At 39.6% G+C, this 23,811-nt stretch overlaps 1 protein-coding gene across 5 annotated transcripts in view; it reads right to left on the bottom strand.

The window, feature by feature from the left end:
* Nucleotides 1-23,160, bottom strand: part of mon2 (MON2 homolog, regulator of endosome-to-Golgi trafficking) — a 41,263-nt gene extending 18,103 nt beyond the window's left edge. For 4 of the 5 annotated variants that reach the window (XM_044356023.1, XM_044356025.1, XM_044356024.1 and 1 more), the window contains exons 1-14: nucleotides 22,617-23,118; nucleotides 15,445-15,508; nucleotides 13,090-13,217; nucleotides 8,067-8,198; nucleotides 7,430-7,559; nucleotides 5,820-5,917; nucleotides 5,215-5,340; nucleotides 4,751-4,945; nucleotides 4,237-4,361; nucleotides 3,335-3,474; nucleotides 2,828-2,981; nucleotides 1,845-2,035; nucleotides 1,462-1,543; nucleotides 782-963 (exon numbers count right to left, since the gene is read on the bottom strand). In XM_044356023.1, the coding sequence (XP_044211958.1) occupies nucleotides 782-963; nucleotides 1,462-1,543; nucleotides 1,845-2,035; nucleotides 2,828-2,981; nucleotides 3,335-3,474; nucleotides 4,237-4,361; nucleotides 4,751-4,945; nucleotides 5,215-5,340; nucleotides 5,820-5,917; nucleotides 7,430-7,559; nucleotides 8,067-8,198; nucleotides 13,090-13,217; nucleotides 15,445-15,508; nucleotides 22,617-22,724 (1,855 nt within the window). In that variant the 5' untranslated portion in view covers nucleotides 22,725-23,118. Of the gene's footprint in view, nucleotides 1-781; nucleotides 964-1,461; nucleotides 1,544-1,844; nucleotides 2,036-2,827; nucleotides 2,982-3,334; nucleotides 3,475-4,236; nucleotides 4,362-4,750; nucleotides 4,946-5,214; nucleotides 5,341-5,819; nucleotides 5,918-7,429; nucleotides 7,560-8,066; nucleotides 8,199-13,089; nucleotides 13,218-15,444; nucleotides 15,509-22,616 lie in introns of all 5 variants that reach the window. The other variant, XM_044356027.1, reaches the window with a different exon arrangement.
* Between the last annotated feature and the right edge of the window lie 651 nt (nucleotides 23,161-23,811).

The following is a 23,811-nucleotide window of genomic DNA, read 5'->3' as shown; positions in this document are numbered from 1 at the left end:
TCCGAGCTGTGGGCCCCTCTCTCTCTCCCTATTTTCTCCTCCTGTCCTCTCTTGTCTCTCAGGCATCTCCTTCTGGACCGGCATCCGTCCTGGAAGCGTTCTGCTTCCCTGGCTGCTGGTGCCATTTCCAAAAGGTTGTGGATCTGGTTCTCCATCCTGCAGGAGTTCTGCCTCACCTCATGTCTCTCTCTCTCTCCCTCTCTCTCTCTCTCTCTCTCTCTCTGAATGATGCCTTTATCCTTCTCTCTCTCTCCTCTGTGAATAATGTCTTTTTCTTGTCTCTTCTCCCGTGTATGTGAACGCTGTGATGTGAGTCTCCCCTGTGTGCTTGTGTAGTCTGTCCTTCTGCCAGGTCTCCATGGTGATGGAGGTCACGTGGCTCAGGTCCTATTCTGTTCTGGTGGAACCTGGAAGCTGTTCGGCGTCCTCTTTATGACATTCTTCATATTATAAATCCATTATAATTTTGTTATCCTGTTCAATACTGTATTCTGTAATTTGCATTCTGTTCTGTACACACAACATCTGTTGCATGTCTGTCCTTGGAGAGAGATCCCTCCATTGTTGCCTTTTCTTGAAGTTTCTTCCGTTTTTTTTCCAAGTTTAAGGGGTTTTTTTTTCTGGAGTTTTTCCTTATTTGAACCAAGGGCCTAAGGACGAGGGATGTCGCATTGCTGTACAGACAGTAAAAGCCCCCTGAGGCAAATATGTGATTGTGATATTGGGTTATACAAATAAAAATGACTTGACTTAAGTGTCGCCATCAGCTGCAGAGCCTTACCTTTGCTGGAGAGGTTGGCAGCATTGCAGCTGAGAACAGTCAGGGCATAGTGGGGCGGCAGAGAGGCCTTGCAGATGGCTGTGATGAAGGCGTCACGTGGCGTCACCAGACTTAGACGACCACACAATGAGGCCATGGTCAACTCTGCCTTCAGGATGTTCTCTGTGGCTGTCTCATCAGTGCTGAAATCACACAGGAAAGTAAAAAAGTGTGATGGTCTATTATCCAGTACATCTAACAGTATCCTTTTGCAGTTTTTGGGCTGTTTGTTGGAAAAAAAAACAAGCTACTTGAAGACGTCACATTGGACTTTTGGAAATTGTAACAGACGTTTTTTTACTATTTTCTGACATTTTACAGACGTAAGAAATCCTTAGTTGCAGTCCTAGTCATGTCAGCATATACTGTGTTACTGATTACTTTGAGACATCTGCACCAATGCTGTCAGATTCCTCTAGTTTTCATTTAGAGAAAGATTGTCATCATCTTATAGACCATGTCATCAAACACACTAAGAGGAAATTAACTTAAAACATTTTAAATGTTTTCAACAGTGAAACGCAGACAGAGAAGGCATCTTTTGACATCAATTGCCTGCTTGGATTCCGAATCATGTGTGCATCTAACATGACTGCTGATTATAGGACAGATTTTCTCGAAATATCAGACAGGCTATTTACCTGGCGTCAAGCAGCAGAGACAGGGCGGCCAGCAGACCACACCAGCAGGCGCTCACCATTTCCTCCCACACCAGATGGGCTCCTGAGACAGAGACGAAAAGCGTTAATGAGTTTATTCAAGATTTCTTCCACCTCATTTTAGACAGAATCGCTTGGGCGGAGAAACAAAACGTGCCTCTGTTTTGGATACGTTATTTGAAAAGGTAAACACAACAGACACGATAGCAGCTACCAGGAGTCATAAACCAAACACAGTGTGTACAGTTCCCTCTTAAAGATTTACACATTTTAAATATGCCTCTGAACATTTGACTCTACTATCAGAACCTGCTTATCTTCCACCTTCCTTACACTCCCCCCCCCCCCTCCCCATTCATTCTCACCAGGTTGTGGCTGCCACTCCTGGTCAGGGTGAGCCTCCCTGAACTCAGCAGCTGCCTCTTCCTCCGTGGAAAGTTCTCTCTCAATCATGGTGGTAATGCCTCTGACCAGGTCCAACAGGGCGCTGAAGGCCACCGACATGGCGTAGCCCTCCGGGATGGACGGGGGCTCTACTTTGTCCAGCATTTCTAAGCTGGAGGATCAAATACAGGGACAGAGCAAAATATGTTGAATTGAATATGTGGATGTTCATCGAGTGTTTCTGTATATATTGCAGGTGTTTTGTCACTGTCACTCTCATCTTGACACCAATAACTGCATTACATCGGTTATCCGGACTACATCACCGATACCATATCATTTATTTCAATTCTGGCAAGGTGTAAAAATCTTTCTTTTACCTTTCTCTGTTGTCTAACTCTTCCTGCCTTGATTTAATGAGTGAAGTCATAACAAGACCACAGCTTTTACCAGGATTCTATTGATTTTATAGAAAAAAAGCAGCTGTTGTTATGATCTACACTTCATGTTTGCCCAACTCTCCTTCATACTGGGGTAAGTCTGCCCCATGCATCCTCCAGAACTACCAGCAAGAATCCTAATTACAGCAAATAGATTCCATTACTGTCAGAGAGGGCAATTTAGACAACACCTCTCTTTGTTACAGGAAGGCCTCTGGCTAATGTAATTCCCTGTATTTTAAACCTTGGTTTCCTGTGGAATACCAAAGACTAATGACAACAGCATTTTCGCTCCTCAAGGAGGGTTAAGCCTTTGATCTAGGCTTTATTACCATCCCCTGTGGTTTAAAGCAAAATTGTTTATCACTACTTGCAGGATACAGCTAACTGAATAGTGATTCTACAAGCTTATATCTATGCAGTATAGAGTTCCCACAACTTCACTTGTTCACCTGTTCTTTCTGTGAACATATGTGTTACAGAGATGAAATATTTGTATACACATGAAAGAAACCAGTACTTACTACGTAGCCTTGGCGCTGCCTTGGACACTAACAGTCATAAGAGGGATCCAGGTGCCACGGTATTCAAACGCAGCCTGCATGGTCAGGTTGCCGCTGACCCCTCCTGTCCCTGGGCCGCCCTGTGCTACACCCTGGGCTACTGAGCCTGAACCGCCTAGACAGGAAGTCAAGAGAGAAGTGAGGTGGGGGCAGAGTGGATTGAATGAGTCAGAAAGAGGAAGTGCAATAATCACAAAGTTTAAAAAATATGTAAAGAAAACACATGTTTGCAACCAACTACTGGTATCTGTACATCAAGTGTGTGATTTCAAGTCTTTTCAAATCTTTCCCAATTTAATCAGAATATCTGTTTATATTTTATTAAACAAAACAATTCAGTGGCTCTCCCATGGCTTCAGGAATCCTGAATGTTTGGGACTTTGTAATGTCTTACAGTCATCACTGTACTACATTCTCTTACAGCTCAAATATGAAGATATGATAAAGTCTTGAGATCAGTGAACTGACCAGCTGGTGCGCTGATGGCAGCAGTGTTGCCCGCGTTGGGGACGATGAATAGGGACTGGATGAAGGAGCCCAGGGCGTTGACAATGTCTCTGAATACCTTAGTGGAGTGCTGCTTCATGTCATATGACTGGCAGAACGAACTGAAAAAGGAAAAGAACACATCGTTTTTTTTATATGAGGTCAGAAACTAAGTCCTGACAGGGTATATTTAAAAAAAACTCTGCTTGGTTCAGACTAAACTATAGTTTGTCATCCTCAGCAGTACTTAAAATTAACATTAGACGCTAACAGACGACACTTTACAGGTTAAACACTTGTACGTGTTTGTTAGTACTCTAATATCATCCTCTTCTGGGATCATGAATATCTGTACCAAATTTCATGTTCGTTTTTCCAATAACTGCTGCGATATTTAACTAACTGGACCAAAGTTGTGGGCTGAGAGATTGGAACAGATTGAGCGAATGACTGATCAACCTTGAGCTGTGCTGCCTGCAGGGCTGAAAATCATTAACACCATTCAGACCATTTTACAGTGTTAACAGCAGACAAAGTGCAAGTGTTAATTAAGTGTTAAGTGTTTGTTTATGTTGACTGTTGTTTTATTAGTATGTTTTGTTGGGGTTTTTTTTGTACAACCTCTGTTGTTGTATCTGTATTGTAGAGGTACTGTACATACATCACTAATTACAGATACATTTTTTTTTAATTCAAAGCTGCTGTAGAACATGAGTTAATACTTGAGATAAAAAAACAAACAAGAAATAAGAAAAACTGTGTGATTAGAATTATAAGATTAAAATGTTGAGGCTCGTTAACTAAAATTGTGTGTTGGTTTATAGATCTTAAATGACAAGGACTGTGGTGGTTAGGTACTGTATTAAGACAGAACCTATCCTTACCGTAGTAAATGTGGCTGCACACATAGCCTATGGACTGATTCCACAGCCACTGCTCTCAGCCATTGTGGCTTCTCCCCATCCAGAAACTTCACCAGCAGAGACAAGAAGATCTCACACTCGGTCACCTGCGAAACAAACACACACACATATATCGGACAGGGGACAGAAGTTTGGCTTGCTAAACAGAGTCCCTTCAAGTTCTAATTAAGCTTTTCTGTAGCTAAACAAGCTTTTTGACAGAGAGAGTGTAAAAAAAGACAAATTTCCATCTCAAAGATTGAGAGAATATCACTAAATAAAAACAGCTGCAATGCGAGATTACTCATATGCGACTAAGCTCATTAAAGTGCTTCGAGCAGAACTAAGACAAAACTACTACTACACTAATCCAATGCTAATCAGACCAGATCAATCAAGTGCATCAGCTTTGTGCTTGAGAAAATCCCTAACTTGTAAAGCATCCATCAGGCAACAGTTTTGGCCAGCCGACCATCGCTGCAGATTGGCCCCCTACCAGTAAGCTGTAGAAATGCTTGATGAGGACTGAGACCACGCGCAGCAGCCTCATGCAGATGGGAAAGTAAGGTTTCTCCACAGGTGCCGGTGAGGCGGCGCTGCTGCTGCCCTGCCGGAACTTAATGTTGGGGGAGAAAAGCTTGATGACGAGGGGACACACCCGTTCCTTCAGCAGGAAACTGAACTCCTGGTGCTGGATAGGAAACGAGAGAGCGAGTGGGACAGTGGAGATCAGACAAACTATAGTAATACAAAGATACATTACTGTTAAAGAATATAGTTGAGAGTAGAGTTGTATCATCTCTGATGTTAAGATAATATAAAAGGTATAGCAGGTGGACAAAAATAACAGAAACACCTGACAAAACACAAAGTAAGCCAATAGTTAAGCGTTAGGTATGCCTTTCTGAGGTCACATTTTGTGTCTTTCTGCTCCTCATTGTTCTCTCCAGTTGTATGTACCTGTAGGAACACCCCAGGAAAATCATTAAGGACAGACTCCAGCAGCTCCAGGCCAAACGTCCGTGTCATCTCTGTCATGCCCACCAGCCAGTAGGGGGCATCAGCGTTCACTAGCTGGCACAGATCCTGCAGGGGGAGGGGGGGGGGCGACATAAAACAGCATTCACAACAACCGAGTGTAATGTTCCACAAACATAACAGTTGCAGAAACAGAGCCATCACTGACCTCTGCTGGGAGGACAAGTATCATCAGGGAAAAGTGCAACGTGGCTGAAGAATAAAAAGGGGACTCTAACTCACTTCTTCTGGCAAAGTTTACTTAATTGCTAGGATTAAAACAATTACTACCTTATTTTCAACATCAAAAGTCAGTGTTGTGAGATCAGTAATATGATTAATTCACAGCTGTAGGGACTATTCTGATTTCTTGTCTCTGGTCTGACAGGCTGAACCTCTTCAGTGTGAAGTCTTACCCTATCCACCGATGATGACATGAGCTCATGAGGAATGTCTAAAAAGCTACTTGGTCTAAAGGGTTTTACCCAGAGCAGATGGGAAGAGGGCATAAAGCTGTGAGGAGGGCTGCTGACCCCTGGTGGACGTACCTGGAACAGCATGTAGGCATCTTTTGCACTGGGCCTCAGAGTACTAACAGATCGTCGATTGGTATTTCCCTGGACAGGAGGAGGCTGCTCCACAATGCCTGGGGGTCAAATACAAAAAAAAAAACACTTTTACATTTTAGTTAGTCTTAATCATAAGGATAAGTTTAGAGTAGGGATGTGAATTATATATCAATATTCATAATAGAATGATTGATAATTTACTGGTGTTCATTTCCTAACTGCACTCTATTCAAGCTCTTGTCTCCGGCAATTAAGTTGATGAGGAAAATGTTAGAACTGATAGCAATGATAACTGAAACAAAGAAAATATAACCCAGGTTGTGAACATGTGTTATTTTTCTTACAGAGAAAGGGAAAACAACTATTGGCAGTCTAACTGGCAACTATGTGTTGTTTACTCTGTTACTGAAGACAAAGTTGGTATGTAGTTCTACTATTATGTAGAATAGTATAGTAGTAGTATAATCAAAAGCTTTTGACCACTAGCAGAATTTTTTTATGAGTGGATCTCTGTTTTGCACATGTGCACACAGGTGACGCAATACATGGTTCTGTCTAGATGGTAGCCCTAGATTAGCGAATCATTATAACCCAACCATGATCTTTCTTTAACTCTAACCAAGAGCCTAAATCTAACCAGCCCTTAACCACAGCATTGTCACGTCATAAAACTAAATTATTTTGCACAATCAAGACAAACAACACTCACAATGAAAGAACAACGCAGACAAATCTCGTGAGAGTTTCCCCAAATCTAGGGTTACTATCTAGCCACAACCACAATACACGTTCCAGCAAATGGTTTCACAGTGTTTCACTGATCTACAGGTGGCGGTAATTTGCCCGGAAATACAGCAATCCGCCGACAAAGGCAGGGAGGAGGAAGACTGCAAGTTAGTAAACATGGATACAAACACTGCAGGTTTCAAAATTTTATGAATGGAAATGCATTCAACACATTTGTTAGAACTCAAGGATGCACACAGTGTGTTTTGGGGAATAATACTAAATGTAAATATAATTTTATTTACAAGAAAATTCAACAGGACACCTTTAAGTAATTGAAAATAAAGTCACATTTCCATGTACGCTGTTGGACTCTAAACTGTAAGAAATTAACTTTTTCTGAATTTTTGTGCCAAACTACAGTCATATTTTTTCTTCTTTCATAAACTTCAATTTTAGATGTTGAGTTTTTTTCCCTTTTTGGTGAGAAACAATGTCTTCATAAGTTCTTTTGTTTTGTTATCTCACCAGCACAATCCTTTTTTTTACTCTTTTAATGCTTTATGGTTTTTTGTGTGTTGTTGGTTGTGCAAATAAAATACACTTTCTCATGGCTCCTCTAGTTTTGAGCTTAACTTCCCATGAATCTTATACATAACCTGTACACTATTCTATAGTCTACAGTCTCTGTGTTGACACCTTATTACCCCTAAATGATGCTGATGCTGTTACATTTGCTGTAAATCTTCCACAAATGCAGAGTTCACATTTCTACATTTCTGTTTCTATTCCATATGTCTCGCAAAACTTCCACCGCTATATTGACATCCCATTCCCCTCAAATAGCGATAACACCATCTGACCTTTGAAACGCTCATCCTCAGCCACCATCCTCTCAAAAACCACAGTGACAACCTGTCTGACGGTGGCGGCCGCTGTGTTGTTGGTGATGTTGTCCTTGGTGAAGTGAAGACGGAAACACAGCACAATGGCCTGGACAGGGACAACATATAAAAGTATTATGCTGCATCTCCAAATATGCGTTAACTCAGCCTAAATGAATGAATTACTACTGCTTCATCTTCATGAGGGGTAAAATAAAATCATATTCTGTCTTCTCAGCCATTAAAAGTTACAAGGATTGATCTGCTAACTACATAAATGGGAGACTTGAGTTTTAATTTTCAAATTATCATTGTCATTTAACAAAAATTGTATGTTCTTAGTGGGTCTGATAGTCCATATAATTTGGCACTGTGTTATAATGCTGCACACACAGAAGCAAGGTTACCACAAATCTGAATTGCTGGGTATAATAAAGCTTTATAGCCACAGTTTAATAATAAACAGAAGATGACTCACTGAGAAAGAGAAGTGAGATACTTGCAAGGCGTTCAGTCCACGTATACAGTATGTATTTATGTATGTATAGATAAAAAGGAGTAAGAAATACAGTTAATAAATAAGCAGTTTGTGCGAAGGAGTGTGTTGGCTTTATACCTTGGAAAGTACTTCGTCGTGTACAACTGTGTTGGTGGTTAGCAGGACCAGGACCGTCTGTAAAAGCTTCAGCTCCTCCAAACCGTTCTCCATCAGCTGCCACAACATGTTGATGATGTTCCCCGCCGCAGCCTGTACACACAAAGACCTTCAATTGTTTACATCGATATTTATCAAATCGTTTCATCCACCAGTGCGCACATGTCACGTACACATGCATTTGCAGTTTGAGTCAGGTGGCGGTATCAAGAGTTGCTAGCTTGTGACAAAAAGCAAACATAACGCAAGTGAGAGCACAGCCTGAGGTCACACGGCCTTAAATCACAAACATGAACAAAAAACACACACTTGGGACCAGCTGCTCCTTCTCGCTTAGGGGTCACAACATCACAGAGTTCAATAAAACCAAATCTAGCTGCCAGTTAATATTATGTCACTTGATGCAGATCATAAGTGACAGTGTATGTCCTTTCTTGGGTCAAGATGTCCAAAATACACCGACTAGTCACGGAACCCCTCTAAGCTGCTCTACAGCGTACTAACAGGCTGGAGTCTTTACTTCAGAAAATAAAAAAAAAAACAAGGAACACATTAATTTCTAATTCATAATGAGTTTTTGCAACTTATGATTCTAATCCACATTAGGGCTGCAAATAATTATTATTCTAATTAATGATGAATTTGTTAATTATTTTTCAGAATGATAAATGAATCATTTAGCCTATCAAGTCTTACAAAAAATGCTAATTCCAATTTCAGAGAGTCTCAGGTCTTCAAATTGCTTGTCAGACCAATTGTTAAAACCCCCCAAATAGTAAATTGACTTATTATTCTTAAACAAACAAGCAAACAAAAAAAAAATCCGAAAATCCTCACATGTGAATGTTTTTGTTTGATTAATAATGTGAGCAACATCTCGCCACCACCACCACCCACATCCCCACACTCTGTCCACATGACAAAGTATCCGACATGGTTCTCTCCAGCGACACCATGGGAATCAATATTGAGGTAGGTCAGGTATTGTCTAGCTGTTAAACCCTGCAGTTCAAGGTTGCTGATGAAGTGGAGTGCTGCTGAAAAAATAAAAGAAAAGCTACAATGCTAAATGGATCAGAGTATGTGTGGGTTGTAGAATATTTGAAGTTTGTGTCCTAGATATTCTAGATGTTTCTGCGGGTGCAACAGTGTGATAACAATCACTCAAAGTACAAGGATAAAGAGGGTAGTAAAAAGAAAAAGAAAAAGAAAACGCAACCTTAAAGGCCAAAAGAAACTCCTGAAACAAGACTGACAAGACTAGCTGGGGAAATCTGCATCACACACACTCATTTTGAGGCATGTTTGAACAAGGTAATGGTAATAGGATTGCGGCTATACTTGGCATCTTAAAAGGTACAACAGCATGAGCTAATGTGGATTAGTGCTGAAACTGTTACTTGATGAAACGATTAGTCGACTAACAAAAAATAAATCAACAATTTAGCTAATCGATTAAATCATTTAAAGTCATTTATCATGCAAAAATGTCAAAATGTCACTGGTTCCAGCTTCTCAAATGTGATCATTTGCAGCTTTTTCCTTTTCAATAAATGTTATTGTTAAGTGAATATTGCAAGGTTTTGGACTGTTGGTCAGACAAAATAAGCTATCTGAAGAAGTCACATTGGGCTCTGGGAAATTGGGACCAGCCATTTTTATTTATTTTTTACATTTTATAGTTTATTAATCACAAAACACACCTGACCAATTAATTAAAAAAAAAAAACTCAGCAGCTCTTACTGAAAAGAGAAAAAAGGGAAACAATGAGTTGATAAAAATGACACCAAGTGGCCTGATGTGTCTTTTGAGGATTTACTCTGGGAGTGTAAAGCACGACAAAAGCCATATGTTAGCCTAATTAAATAAACTCTTGACATCAAAATGTGGAAGGCACGGTATAGCTCCACACATTTTTAATAACAGTCTTTAACGGTGTATTAACAAGGCAGTTGTGTGGCAGCTCCAGGGTGCCAACTTTGAAACAGCTCTAATCTCAGGTCTGACTCCAACTGGATTATTAAAAGGGCTCAAAACCCATTGCATGAGCTTATATTAAACCACATTTGCATCTAAGAAATTACTAGTCACCCGTTTTCAAAGATGGATGTCTATTCCACCTTCTTCAGGGCTCTTTAACTGCTATATAGCAGAAATCCTAAAGATAATTGCTCTAGGCCAATGGTTACCAACCTCAAACACAAACTCTATAGATCGCCATCTGAAGATCTGAAAGGCGTCACGCAAGAATTAAAGGATGGACAACCCCAGGACATAAGGAGTAGAGGAGGAAGGGAAGATTAGTGTCTGTCAGATATAGCCACCGGTGATGGGAATTAATTTAGATTAACAATTCTCATATTGACATTGCCTGATTGGGTATTGATGAGTTGCGTTGATTCCTGCATTGATCTGAATGAATTACCCTTATAATCTATCAAGAAAGAGATGCCTAAGATGGTGGGTGAATTAAAATTTGCAAGCATGTGAACGCTGAATGAAGGAACATTAAGGTCAATATCAACATGCATTTGTTCCCCAACAAAATGACTGGGGAATTGGCAACCAAGAATGAACAGTAGCCATATATTGTGACGACCCATAACATCTAAATAAAACTAACAGCTCAGGGGATTGCACTGGATTGTAGATTTCTTAATGAAAACATGGGAAGACCATTCTCCTTAAGGACATATGTATCGATTTTACACTCTTGGCAATGGTAATCACCTTGTGTCATTCAGTGAAGCACAATGACACAAGGTGATGAATCCAGATTAGAGCAATGGCCTCTTATTGGGAAATGTAGATGAAAGGAGGAAATTAATCCTGAGGGATTTTGTGGACAACGTGGTGCATAGTGTTTCTACTGTTTTATGCTTGGTGTTTATGTCGCTTTATACATTTATGCTGTGATTCAGAATTAACACAAAGAAGTCTTTGGTGTTTCATATTTCCAATTTGACTACTCCATTTTATTAATTAGTATTTTTTCACTGTAGTCTTAATTCATTAGGCTTAGAATATGTTAATTGGGCAGGTGGAGTAGTCCATTTTATTTGCCGTTTTAGAGAAATTTATGCTTGGTTCCAATTTTATATAATATAATCAAGTCTTTATACTCTGACCCCTCTGTCTATGAGTCAATACAAATGGCCTGCTGTCTGAGAGGTTTTTAGTACACAGAGGCTGCAGGCAGGTATGCCCCTTATTCCCATTGCTGTTCACACTAGACATTGAACTTTCAGCTGAGTCTATTAGGAATAAATGTGACATTTCTGGAATCAAACTAGGGGAGGAAAATTGCATTTCTTTATATGCGGATGATGTTCTTTTGTAATTACAAAACCTGAAAATTTCAGTTCAAACAGTCTTAAATACAATCACCAAATTCAGGGATTTCTCTGGTTATAAAATTAATTTAGATAAATCTTTAGCACTTCCCTTAAACATTCTTTCAGATTTACCACTGCAATCTCCTTTTCAAAGAATTCAAATATCTAGGTATTTTCATAACCCCAGATTTGAACAATTTATTTCAGGCAAACTATTCTCCACAACAACAAAAAAAAGAAAGAGTATCTAGCAAGATGGATGACCCTGCCTTCTTCCTTCTTTGGAAGAATTTATGTCATAAAGATGAATATACTTCCATGTCTAAACTATTTGTTCCAGGGTCTTCCATGCTATTTAACACATTTGTTTTTCAAATCATTAAATACGAATATGTCACGTTATATCTGGGTTAATAAAAATCAACGAGTAAAATTTTCCAAGCTCATGAAGCCAAGGGAGTTAAAAGGGGCATCACTGCTTGATTTACATGTTATTATACATGTTATTACTGGTCAGCTCAAATCAAAAATATAATTAGCTGGTTCCTAAACAGACATGATTCCCTATTGATTAGTTTGGAGTCTTTTACAGCAGCCCAGGACCACTGACATCCCTTCTAATCATCTACAATACCGAGCATCTAAAGTCCTCAATTAATAATCCAATTATATTCAATACACTCTTGGTTTGGAGGGACGTCAGGAAACATCTGAACACCCCCAAACCATTTCTTTCTGGTCCCCTATTGCTCTTAATTCAGATTTTTATAATATTTAGATCAAAAATATCCAATTAACTGGATGTCAAAAGGCGTATTTGCATCTCTTCACTTTGTTTAGACAACATTCTGTAAAATCCTTTAAACAAATCGATTTTGGCATCCCAAACTGATATTTTTAAGTTTCTTCAATTGCATATTTGATAGATTCTCAATATATATATATGTATATAATTATATTCTTGATAAAATTATAAAATTAAAATATAAAATTATGCCTACAGCATAGAGAAATTGAAAAATTACTAATCTCTGCTAAAACCCCCAAAGGCAAAATTTCAGATATATATGCCATATTAACAACATGCAAGCCAGTGTTCATATGGCTCTTTAAAGTCTGTGTCATTACTCTGGTAGAATAGTCTGACATGTGTGGCAGGGTTTTCCCCAAATGCTCTTATATCAGTGTGCATGAGCAAAATTTCAATTTCACTCCAGTACGCCTCCAGAAAATGTTCTCCGGGTATAAATGTTCAGTACCTCAAACCTTTGTAACAAATGTAAGTCTCACAGAGGAACTTTAATTCATCTGTTTTGGTCCTGTGGTCTTATCCAAAATTACTGGAGAGACGTAAATTCTGTTATTCAAGGTGTTATTGGAAAACAGCTTTTAATCACTCCAACACTGTATTATCAATTCTACCCCTGAAACTATTCATAATGCAGACTTAATATGTTTGTTAATTATTTTTTCATTTGTGGCAAAGAAATTTTAGTCATTATTTTATTTATTTTTCTTTCTTTCAATTGTTGTGCTTGTGCAGTGCCTGTGGTGGGTTGGGTATCTCAACTCTGAACATGAGCCTGAATATACTGTATGTATTTGCTACCATGTAAGTTAGCTAGCTAGGCTAGCTCAGGGTCCTCACCTCAGATACCACCTCATGGGACATGAGTCTCTGAATGGCAGCGAGACACAGCTGGGTGATCTTGGGCTCTTTGGTGCCACATCCCATCAGAAAAGGCTGCACAACCTCTGAGCTGTTCTCCTTCAGAGCTGCAGTGAAAGGACACATAAGGAAAATGTCACTGTATTTTTTCGATAACTGTACAGATGCTTAAAATGTAAATACCTTTTGGAAATCAAAGCACATTTCACTTTAACTGCTACATGTTCTACTTTCTTCACCAGCTAGTTGTTAACTTTGTGTGTGTGTGCCATTTGGGGCTGGGCAGGTTACATATAGTGGGTTTTTACACACTACATACACATATCTATATCAAATACTGGTACTGCAGAGGGAAGGGCAGAGAACAAATACACTACAACAAATTTGTAAAAAGGTCAAAACTGCAGAATAAAATAACAGACAGAAAGCATCATGAAAACAGCTTTCTAGTGTCAAACTCTGCACATACATCATTCTGCACAGTGAAGTCCCATCCAACTGAAGGAACAATAAGCAAAAACACATTTTTGGTCCTGCAACCTTATCCAAAAATAGTGGAAAGACATAAATTCTGTTACTCAAGATGTTATTGGAAAACAGTTTAGGAAAACATATTTTGAGTGGAGGAGTTCTGACTTTTAGTCTGATGTCAAGTTACCTTGCTAAAATAATAATTTACTATCAACATTTGAGAAATATTTGTACTTTGTTTTATCATGTCATTTTAAATAGTCCTTCACAACAAAGTGTAAAAAAAGGAAAGAAAAACATATTTGTGCTATCTGATCAGAACACAGTGAGCCAGTGCTTTGCGTCCAACAATAATTTTCATCTTCATTATGCAGGATTTAGCTCTTGAATGATTTACACCTGCACAACAGGTTTCACCGTCTAATCTTCTGATCTTTATGAAACAGAAAATCCATCCAGGAAACAAAGATCATTTTAACTCTGCAACAAAGATTACAGTTTACAGTAACAGAGGGGGCAGTTGGAGTTGGACAGTGGAACTCGGAAAATGTCTACTATGTGTCAACTCTGCAAATGTCACCAAAAAACAGCCAGACTCTTTATCGGGACAGCATAGAAACAATTTCCTATTGTTGAGAGATCAGCCTAGTGCTTTATAGTGAATGCGAATATAGAAGTCAATACTATTGTTTGCTCATACGTTGTATTTATAGGGGAGACATTGTGAAAACAGTGTAAATATAGCTGGGTTACAGTTTAAAACAGAAACTTTGCACCTGTAATACCAACTAAACTAAAAATGGACCAAAAAAGATAACTTGAATAAATATAATATTACATGGGAGAGTTAAAGTTACTACAAGGAACTTTTAACTGGTTATGAAACAGTCTCATGATGCCTCTGATGCCTCTATATGACCTACATAAACAAACGAGACCGTCAACAAGAGGATTGGCTATTTCTACATAGTTATTCTAAATGCCTGTCACCGGGTGGGATTCCCTGCGAAATCAGACAAAACGATTAACGTCACGCAGAGGGAAAAGCCTTTGTTTACATTACATGTGGCATTATAGTATGAGGAAGTACAAAGACACTAAGAACAGGGGGAGGACATTTCTCTTTGTTTGATATTGTTAATAGTAAAGTTAGACTTGTCAGTTTCCCAACTTATTTTTAAAAAGACGAAAGAAACAGTGAGAGAGAGTGTGAGTGAGCTGAGAGCACGAGCAAGAGAGAGAGAGAAGCGGTGGTCCAGCGAGCTAAAGAGTGAATGAAGAGAGGGAGCAGCATAGCGAGAACAAAGGAGTGTATCTGAAAAATAAATTGTTATTTTCTGATTGTATCACAGCGGTTATGTTCTAAAGCACAAATTAACACCCCCACACCTCCACACAACCCTGCTGGAAGGTGTTGCATTGCCAGATTTGGTGGTGAATGCAGCTTTACATGTAACCAAGGTGTACAAGTTTACTTTTCTTCACCATTGTCATATTAAAATCATTAATCTTACATAGCCACAAATGGATACATTACCTCACTACTCACTATACATTCTGCAAACAGCGGTGTTTAAAAAAGGAAAATAGTATTAAAAATAAGTATAATAAGCATCTTTCTTTCACTCGTTTCCGAAGCAAATGCATGTGCTAGCCGAGATTTTTACGACAAGAGACGGTGGTGCTCATGGGAAATGCAGTCTTCATTCCGAGAAAACACTACCACTTTTGTCCACAGGGGCAGCTAAAATCATCACAAAATGAAAGTTCCTTGTAGTAACTTCAATCATTTTTTCACCTCACCCTTCCCTGATAAATCATAGTCTCTCAGTTGCAGTTAACCCATCTCACTTTCTCACTCACCTGCCAGTATGTCCGTATTCCTGGCTGCGATGGTCTTAATCTTCACAATGCCAGACTCTGCAGCCTAGAAGAAAGAAAAGAGATGAGACATTTAGGTTGACATTAGTTGTGCGGCTTTTTAGTTGTAAGCCACTTTGTTGTAAGCCACTTTGCTACCAGTGGTAGACACAGCTTCTTGTAATGATGGCCACAGGGGAGAGATAGAAAATGCCTGGCTGCAGAGAGGCGGAGGGAGGGCTGATAAATCTGCTAAGAACGGGCTTCAACTTGAGAGGGATGTGCTAGTAGGAAGTGATTTCCCCAGTGAGGTGTATGGCAGGGGTGAGATGCAAAGAAATGTAAAGGGGGAAGGAGGAATGTCGGGAGAAAAAGGCGGGAGGAGGAGATGACATGGATATGTCGCTAAATGCGAGTCAGTCCGTGTGAGAGCAACAGAGATACCGAGCATTTCCAGTCAAAACAGGTTGTTCCTATCTCTCTGTCGTGACCACAAACCAATGTAAGCCTGTCAAAACTTCCTCTTTTCTGTCTAGCCTCTGCTGCTTCTTTTCACCAGGACTGTAGCCTATCACTTCTGTATGTCTTCCCTTTCTCTGCTAATTCTCCTCATGCTCTCCCACATGTTCCTTCCATTAGCATAGATAAACACTATCTTTCATACTAAAATCTAAGTTGTATTTAAAAGATATTTTTACCACTGATGATATGACTGCTTCGGGAAAAGGTGGCACATAATCAATTGATTATTTTCTTCTGGAAAAACCTTGCTAATTGCAGCCTTTAATCACAACATCTGGCATATCACTAACATCAATAGTAGCAGCGAGATCCTCAGCTGAGCAAACAGCCAATGGGCCTACGTTACCTTGATGCATTTTTCATACATCCACTGCATGGTCTGACTACATCCCGGGCATGCATGTGTTACAAATGACTGGAGCCTCACTGATCTTTTCAAAAAACAACATCATCCTATGATGTCTGCAGCCACAGAAATACAGTGAAAGCCCAACTTTTGAAAAATAAGGTTTTTTATATAAGTGACCTCTAAGTGAACATTTCCCATCCAACTGGATGAAAAACTTTATTCGATTCATGAAAAAACGAGCAAAGCAGTATACCACTCTACCACCACTCTGTGTTAACAGATTAAAGCATAATGTAATTGTGAGCAAGGCAGACTACTTTGGATTTGGAAACCACTGAGTCCATTAGAGCTGCAACAATTAGTCGATTAATGAATTAGTCGGTCGACAGAAAATTCTACATTTGTCTAGAATGTAGAAATGTAGAAAATCTACAATTATTCTGATTATCAAGTAATCGTTTAGTCATCTTTAAGTAAAAATGCCAAACGTTTGCTGGTTGCAGCTTCTCAAATGTGTGTCATACATGATAGCAAACTGAATATCTTAACCGGATTTTGGATTGTTGATCAGACAAAACAAGACATGTGAGGACATCACATTGGACTCTAAGAAATTGACATTTTATAGACATAACGATTAATTGAGAAAATAATCTGCAGATTAACCGATAATGAAATTGTTAGTTGCAGTCCTTTACATCAGAGTGGCTGTAAAGAGCAATCTTTGGCCTCAATGTGACTGTATCACTTTAACATGTCATTTGAACAGTTGAGCCACTGTTGAGGACCTGCTGGACCATTGGTTACCAAGCAACCCCTGGTTGGTGGGTTTGCCTGTTAGTATGAACTGGCCTATTACCAAATAGCGCCTTAAAGTTAATCTTCAAAAAATGCTAGTCTCCCTCTACTCCTTTGTTCCTCAAACAGAGCCAGAGGTCTTAACAGGGCAATAAGGAGAACACAGAGAGCTTTTTTAGCCCCCTATAACTACAACCCGACAGTGGCTACTATTGATATCACCAGAGGCTGATACAATAATATACTGTAGCTATGTTGGACGACTGAAAATACAAAGAGCCAGAACTGCTTGGGTCTGGGATAGTGGTGATGTTTTTAAAGAATTTAACAACTGAAACAATATTTCAAGCTTTCTAATGAAAGCCTATGCAATGTTTTATCTGATAGAGTTATTTAGTTAAAACTGGACATAACTCATGAGTTGTAATTTATTAACTGCTAGTTTTCAGATAACTTCTCACCTGTGATGCTCCATCAACACCTAAAGAGCACAATGTAACCGCAACAGCATACTGTATTACAGCTGTCCGTCTAGTCAACTGAAATAATGAGTCACCCTGAAATTCTGCAGCCTGTGGCCCACGGGCAGTGAGAAAGGGGAGCATGTTTTCTCCAATATCCAAGCTATAAATAGTATTTGAAGTCCACTTCAAATAGTTCTGACAAGAGCCTTCTTTGTGCTTATCAAAAGGCCCAGCTTGGTCAGAGTGTTCATGCGTATTGAAGGAGTAGTGTAAGTATTTATTCATCACGATTATTGGCCCTCGAGATGCTAATCAGTGGCAATAGTGGCTGTTGTGATTTAACGCGATAAGATCCTCTTTGATTGGCTGAATCTGATGAGGGTGAGACACAAAGGGACATCTTGAAAAGTACTCTTGAATCGGTCTACTGCACAAGTCATCAAAAAGATGTTTTTTCACGCTATTGCAGAATCTGTGAGTCAATCAAATAAGGGGCCTACCAGTAAACTGATAAATGCCTCTAATCAGAGGTATTTATTGGTTTACAATTCCTTTGTGCTCCCTTGAGAGGAACCATGTGTTCCATCTTGAAACCAGTTATGATTAATACTTCCATCTGACAAATGTTAATGTACAAAAACCTTCAATCTTCACAATGAAACTCTTCTCAGATTGGCCTAGTTACTGGTAGAGTCCTCGGTTGACTGAAAACAGTGAATTCATCATTTCCATGTCTGTCAACACATTTTTCCATCTACTTCCTCATAGAAAGTGCTGTTTCATCTTTCCGTTGTTAAGTGTGGAACTGGCTTCAATCTGAAAACTGCCAGCATTATGACGTCACCACCGTGTGGAAGGAAATACCGTTGGCCTGATGATGTCAGTATCCTGTGTAACAGAGAGTAGATATCCTAACCATTTTCCTACACTAACTATCCTCTCATTGGTTGTCTTACATATGATTTCCTTTATCAGTCTTTATGAAAAGTTAAATCAGGTTCCTGGAGTATTGTCCTTATTATAAAGTATGGTCTGTCCAATCTGATCACGTACTAATCCCAATGCCTGCCTTTTTTCCTTATCCAGGTAACATATCCAGATACAGGTTCAATGCCAGGTATAAATAGGGTAATGAAGTATAGTAAGGGACGTATAGGCTAATATTCATTTAGGTATTTTCCACATGGATACTTTTGAATTTGCCAGAGTGTGGAGGAATGGGTACATTATATACACAACGCTGGACTAAGTTGATTTTAAAATATCCATAACGAGTAGGAGGGGACATTAAATAGGGCTCTGTTGTACAAACAATGTCAGAACCAGGCTGTAAGTGCTCAATACTTTCAATTCTTCTCCAGTGCCTTTTTTGTGGAAGATCCTCAAAGCGGAACTGACCCATGTCTGAGTGCCAGCTCATTCATTTGCAAAGCAAAATTAGAGCAGCTCATCACACATTGACTTCCTTAGAAACTCGCTGTGAGAGTCTCTAATTCAGCAGTTTTTTTTTTAACTGATTTAGCATATTTAGAAAACAGCACAACAGTGTCAGTCCACCGAATCCTCACTCCATGTTGCTCATTGTTATTTTGACTCTGTGTAGCCTACACAATCTGTCTAGCAAATGAGTTGTGCCAAGTGAGCCATACAGAGGTTGCCCATAACGCTTTCTTTAAATTCTTATCCCCAGACAAGGCGTCACACGAGTTGCACTAAGCGAGCCATACGGAGGTTGCCCATAATGCTTTCATTAAATTCTTATCCCATGTCAACGTGTCACACTTCACAGAGAGCTACATACAGTTAACGGCACCTGACTCATCATCAGAGAGAGCAGAGGGCTGCCTGATGTGTTTTTTTTTCACCTAGGCAAAAAGCAATCAGAGCACAACAAACAGGAAAGCTCCGGTGGTTTCATTGACTGCTACTCAATGAAAGAGAGGTTCTGAGTGTGAAGCTATGATACAGAAAAATCAATGGGACTCTTCTTGGCTCTTCTTAACCCAGACAAACAACTGGCTGTGGTGCAATGTCACTGTGGGAGATGGATTGGGAAATGGAGGAGGAAATGGAATGAAGACTGGCTTGGAATGCTTTAGTATTAAGTTTCCATAAATCTACTAACAAACATGTATACACAGCTATATAAAACTGGTCAGTACTGGGAATGTGTGTATGACAAACATAAAGGCAACCATCCATTAGAAATTAAGGAGTTCAGTTAAATCACATTCTACAACTGTATGAAATGTGGAACACATTTGTGTGTTGCAACAGGCGTAGAAATCATTTCAATTCAAACAACAGCACCGGTACGGAGCTTGTTTGTTGCACAATAACATCCCAGCAGAAAGAACCATGACAGCTCAAATTGGAAAAGGTTTCTTCAATCAAAACACTATCAACCAGAGCGTGAATATCAGAGTGGCTCCCTGCACTCCTGTGATCCCTGAGGGAAAGATGCTGGTAAGGACCAGGAAACCCGGGTGATGATAAATCAATATTTGAAGGAGATGCTTCACCAGGCCCCCTAGGCAAAGGCCAGCAAGCAGTCTACTACAAGAAACTGGCTGTATGCCTTTCATGGTGCTACGTTGTGACTGCCACACAGCTCATTTTGAAGCATCAAGCACTCGAGTCGAGAGATCAAATGAATCTGCAATGGCAGGAACACAAAGGAAGTGGAGGGACTTGCTGAGGTATTTCTCTGTCTCACTTTAAGGCTGCTTTTATCCAAAGTGAGACCTGAGGGAAAACAAACTAAACCTGATATGCAGGTGAGCTGGCTGATAAATATTTCCACAACCACAAAAAAGCCCCACATACAGCACATTTCATCTAATGACCTGTGTGACCAGTGTTACATATGCAAGCAAACAGTGAGCTCGCTATACCTGGGAATTACAGGGAATTAAGGTAAGGAGGCTCTGACTGAGATGGTGTCAGTTGAATTACATAACTTTGGCAAACACCAGCTGCACTCTGTCTAAATGCATTTCATTTATAGGTAAACATTAGAACAGCGTCTATATGTCCACACCGTCAGGAAATGCAGAGCGGTCGGACCAGAACAGATTACCAATGGAGGTTGTGTTTGTCCATATCATACGCCGCCAACCTCAGAACCATATGTTTATCTTTTAGCCCTTAAAATTGATGCTCAAAATAAAAATTCAGTACATTCCAGATATAAATGAACTCTGACCCCGGCCCTGCGGACTCCTGCAAGCAGAGCATGTAATAAAGAGGGCTGTGTTGTTTGGGGCAAAGTGGAGTCATAAAAGCTGGGTTGTCCTCTACGTGTGAATCTAACAATACACATTCACTGGTAAAAGGCCATGACATCACAGCTCCTTGTACTATTCTTTTCTCAAAATAAGCCATGATGTCACCGACACTGCAACACAAGTACACCAGTCAGGAGCTGCACACAGTAACTTAGTCCAGGAAATACTAAAAAGAAAAAGAAAACACTTGTTATGAATTCACTCTCGGCTGTCAATACGGGCGAGCTTGTTGTGAAACCAATGTGCAATATGAGATCCTAAGAGACACCAATGTAGGCCAAACGGGCCTTTAATGACAAATGTCAAAAACAAAACATTTCCCTGAATACAGCTTACATGAACATCTACCACATAAATGAAATGCAAGACTGCCCTGGGATTAAAAGCTAAAAATGGACCCAAGTCAAAAAGTCACTAGTGGTATCTATCTAGACATACATATTTTAGTTTAGGTTTTAGGTTGTGGAGGTTCTGATTTCTACTGCCGAACCCAATACAACAGGAGGTGAACGGCATTTCATCTGTGTTGATCAAAGCGTTGAAAATATGCAAAACTCAACAGCAACATGTCTTCCTACAGACGATGTTTTGTTTATTCAGGACAACGATTAGCATATTAATAATCAATAGACAGAGAAAATGAATGAGCAACTACTTTTATGACCAATTAGTAATTGAAGTCTCTAGCAACATGTGTTAGTTCCAGCCTGTCAAATGTGCGAAATTCCTACTTCTTAAGATGATAGTATACTTAATATCTTTTGGGTTTGGACTGTTGGTCAGACACAACAAGCAACTTGAAAAAAAAAAACACATTGGGTGTTGGGAAATGGTGATGGTGATAATAATTAATAATGAAAATAACTGTTGGTTGCAGCACGACTCGGGATGATCCACAGAGCTTCTTGTGAACAACTGAAAAATTTTGGGTTTTTTTTTGATTTGGATGAACTACAGTACTGAGCAAAGACGTGGCTTTATCTTACAGAAGTGCTCACTTTGCAATCAGGGGAATAAAACTGTGGGAAACTACGGCGTCCGATCCATAGTCAACCAAGTACAGACATTCAACTATGTAATGTTTATTTAATGTAAAGGTTGGATCCCCTATCTTGCAAAAAGCATATTTTCTCACTTAACCTACCTCTAATAGTTAGTAGCCAATGAAAACATTGTTTTATTTGCCCAAATTCTGATATCTGCATGACTAGAAGTTAACTAAGGCTAAAACATTATCTTGCTTTGTTTTATATTTTAAGTGAACCCAACCTTTACATTACCAAACCTCCATTTAATCAATTCAACACTACACTGCTAAGTGATGTGCACAGTGAATATATCTGGTTAAAAAAATGTATGCCAATACATACATGTGTAAACCTGTTATGCATAACATCTGCTGAGCTCATGTTGGGTTTACTCTGCCACTACGTGAATGCTTAAAATAAGCCATTTAACCAAATGACGTGGCACGGGCCACTATAAACACCTGTATATTCATTTATTTCAACGCCTAGTAGACAGGAAGGCCCAGCAGCTGACACAACTTTTAATATAACCGAACAGTATGAGAACAACTCAGTGTCCACATCCCACAGCAGAGCACAGGCCCGGTGGGTTGGTGGGGGGGAAACAGGCTCATACACATATGTAAAAAAAAATCTACATTATTACGACTATAAAATCAGAATCACATATGAGACAAGCTGCTGAACACCGAGGTGACTGCTCAGTGAAGCTAACTAGCCGGCTGACCTCTTTGACTGGGGGGAATTTCTTCTTGCACTCCATGGACAGAGACCGCAGGTCCGTCTGCATGTTCTCCAGCAATTTCTTCACCGCTTCGGGACTGCTGGTCGACATCTTTGACGGCGTCTTCGACAGATATCTCAAGAAACTTCAAACGATAAGGAATGCGGGAGCGCAGTCGCCCCCCAACCACCCATCCACAGCGGGAATATATCCCGTCGCTACTTTATTTGCCTCCCTTGCAAAAGAAAATAAAAACGCCGCGGTCCATTGACACAGTATCCCACTTCTCTGCCGTGAGCAGCGATGACACCGTCATATGTTCCCCTTCTTCAAAACCCGGTGACATTAGCTTCGTGAAGTAGCATCGTTCCTCTGAATCTTCTGTTTCTTAAAGCTGCTCACTAATCGAAGATATTTGCCAATTTGAGCTGTATGCCATCAGCGGCCGTCAGCTCCGCTTTCCTTCCCACAATGCTTCGGTGGACAGTGACACGTCACTCGGACTTCCGTAAACACTGACCGATTCAGAGTCATGACTGCAGCGACCCCTGCTGGAGAAGCGTGATACAGACAGATGACGACAGGCCCAGAGCAGCAGAGTATTCCTGCGCAGTTCAAGATATGTCCATCCCCCTGAGAGATGCTTCCAGGTTCCCTTTATGGACAATTGAATGGGCATAAAATATGGTTAACTAAAGAAAGAGCTGTTTCTTTTTGAATTCTCCGCCCATGAATACATCTGTTTGATCAAATGTTCTTGTCGTTTCTGTTTTTTATTTTTCATCTGTGCTTTTATTGTATTCGCACGGGTGATGAATATTTTATAAGAGGAAAAACTGAGCAAATGATCCAACCATGTGGCAAGAAAAAGGTTTTAATTTTGTGTGCCACTGGTGTCAATAATGGGAAAAATTCACGTACATGAAGAGAAAAAAACACACTCCAAAAATGAAATTGGGCACTAAAATATTAAAAAAATAAGAGAGTGCTGAAAACTTTTTATTTTTTGTTGTTGTGTTGTTTATTAAAATAAATGACATATTGTTTATATATACTGGCTATACTTTTCAGAATAATTGGTTTAAATCAAGTAATTTATGATGTCAGAAAATATCTGATCACAATGTTTAGTTGTTCTAGTTGACTGTTTTTCTTTTTTAAATCCCAGTATTACCTCAAAACGTAATAATAAAAAACA

The sequence above is a fragment of the Thunnus albacares genome, chromosome 7 (assembly GCF_914725855.1).
Source record: "Thunnus albacares chromosome 7, fThuAlb1.1, whole genome shotgun sequence".
Lineage (NCBI taxonomy): Eukaryota > Metazoa > Chordata > Actinopteri > Scombriformes > Scombridae > Thunnus > Thunnus albacares.
The sequence above is the reverse complement of the archived record's forward strand: the minus strand, read 5'-3'. Positions and strand labels throughout refer to the sequence as shown.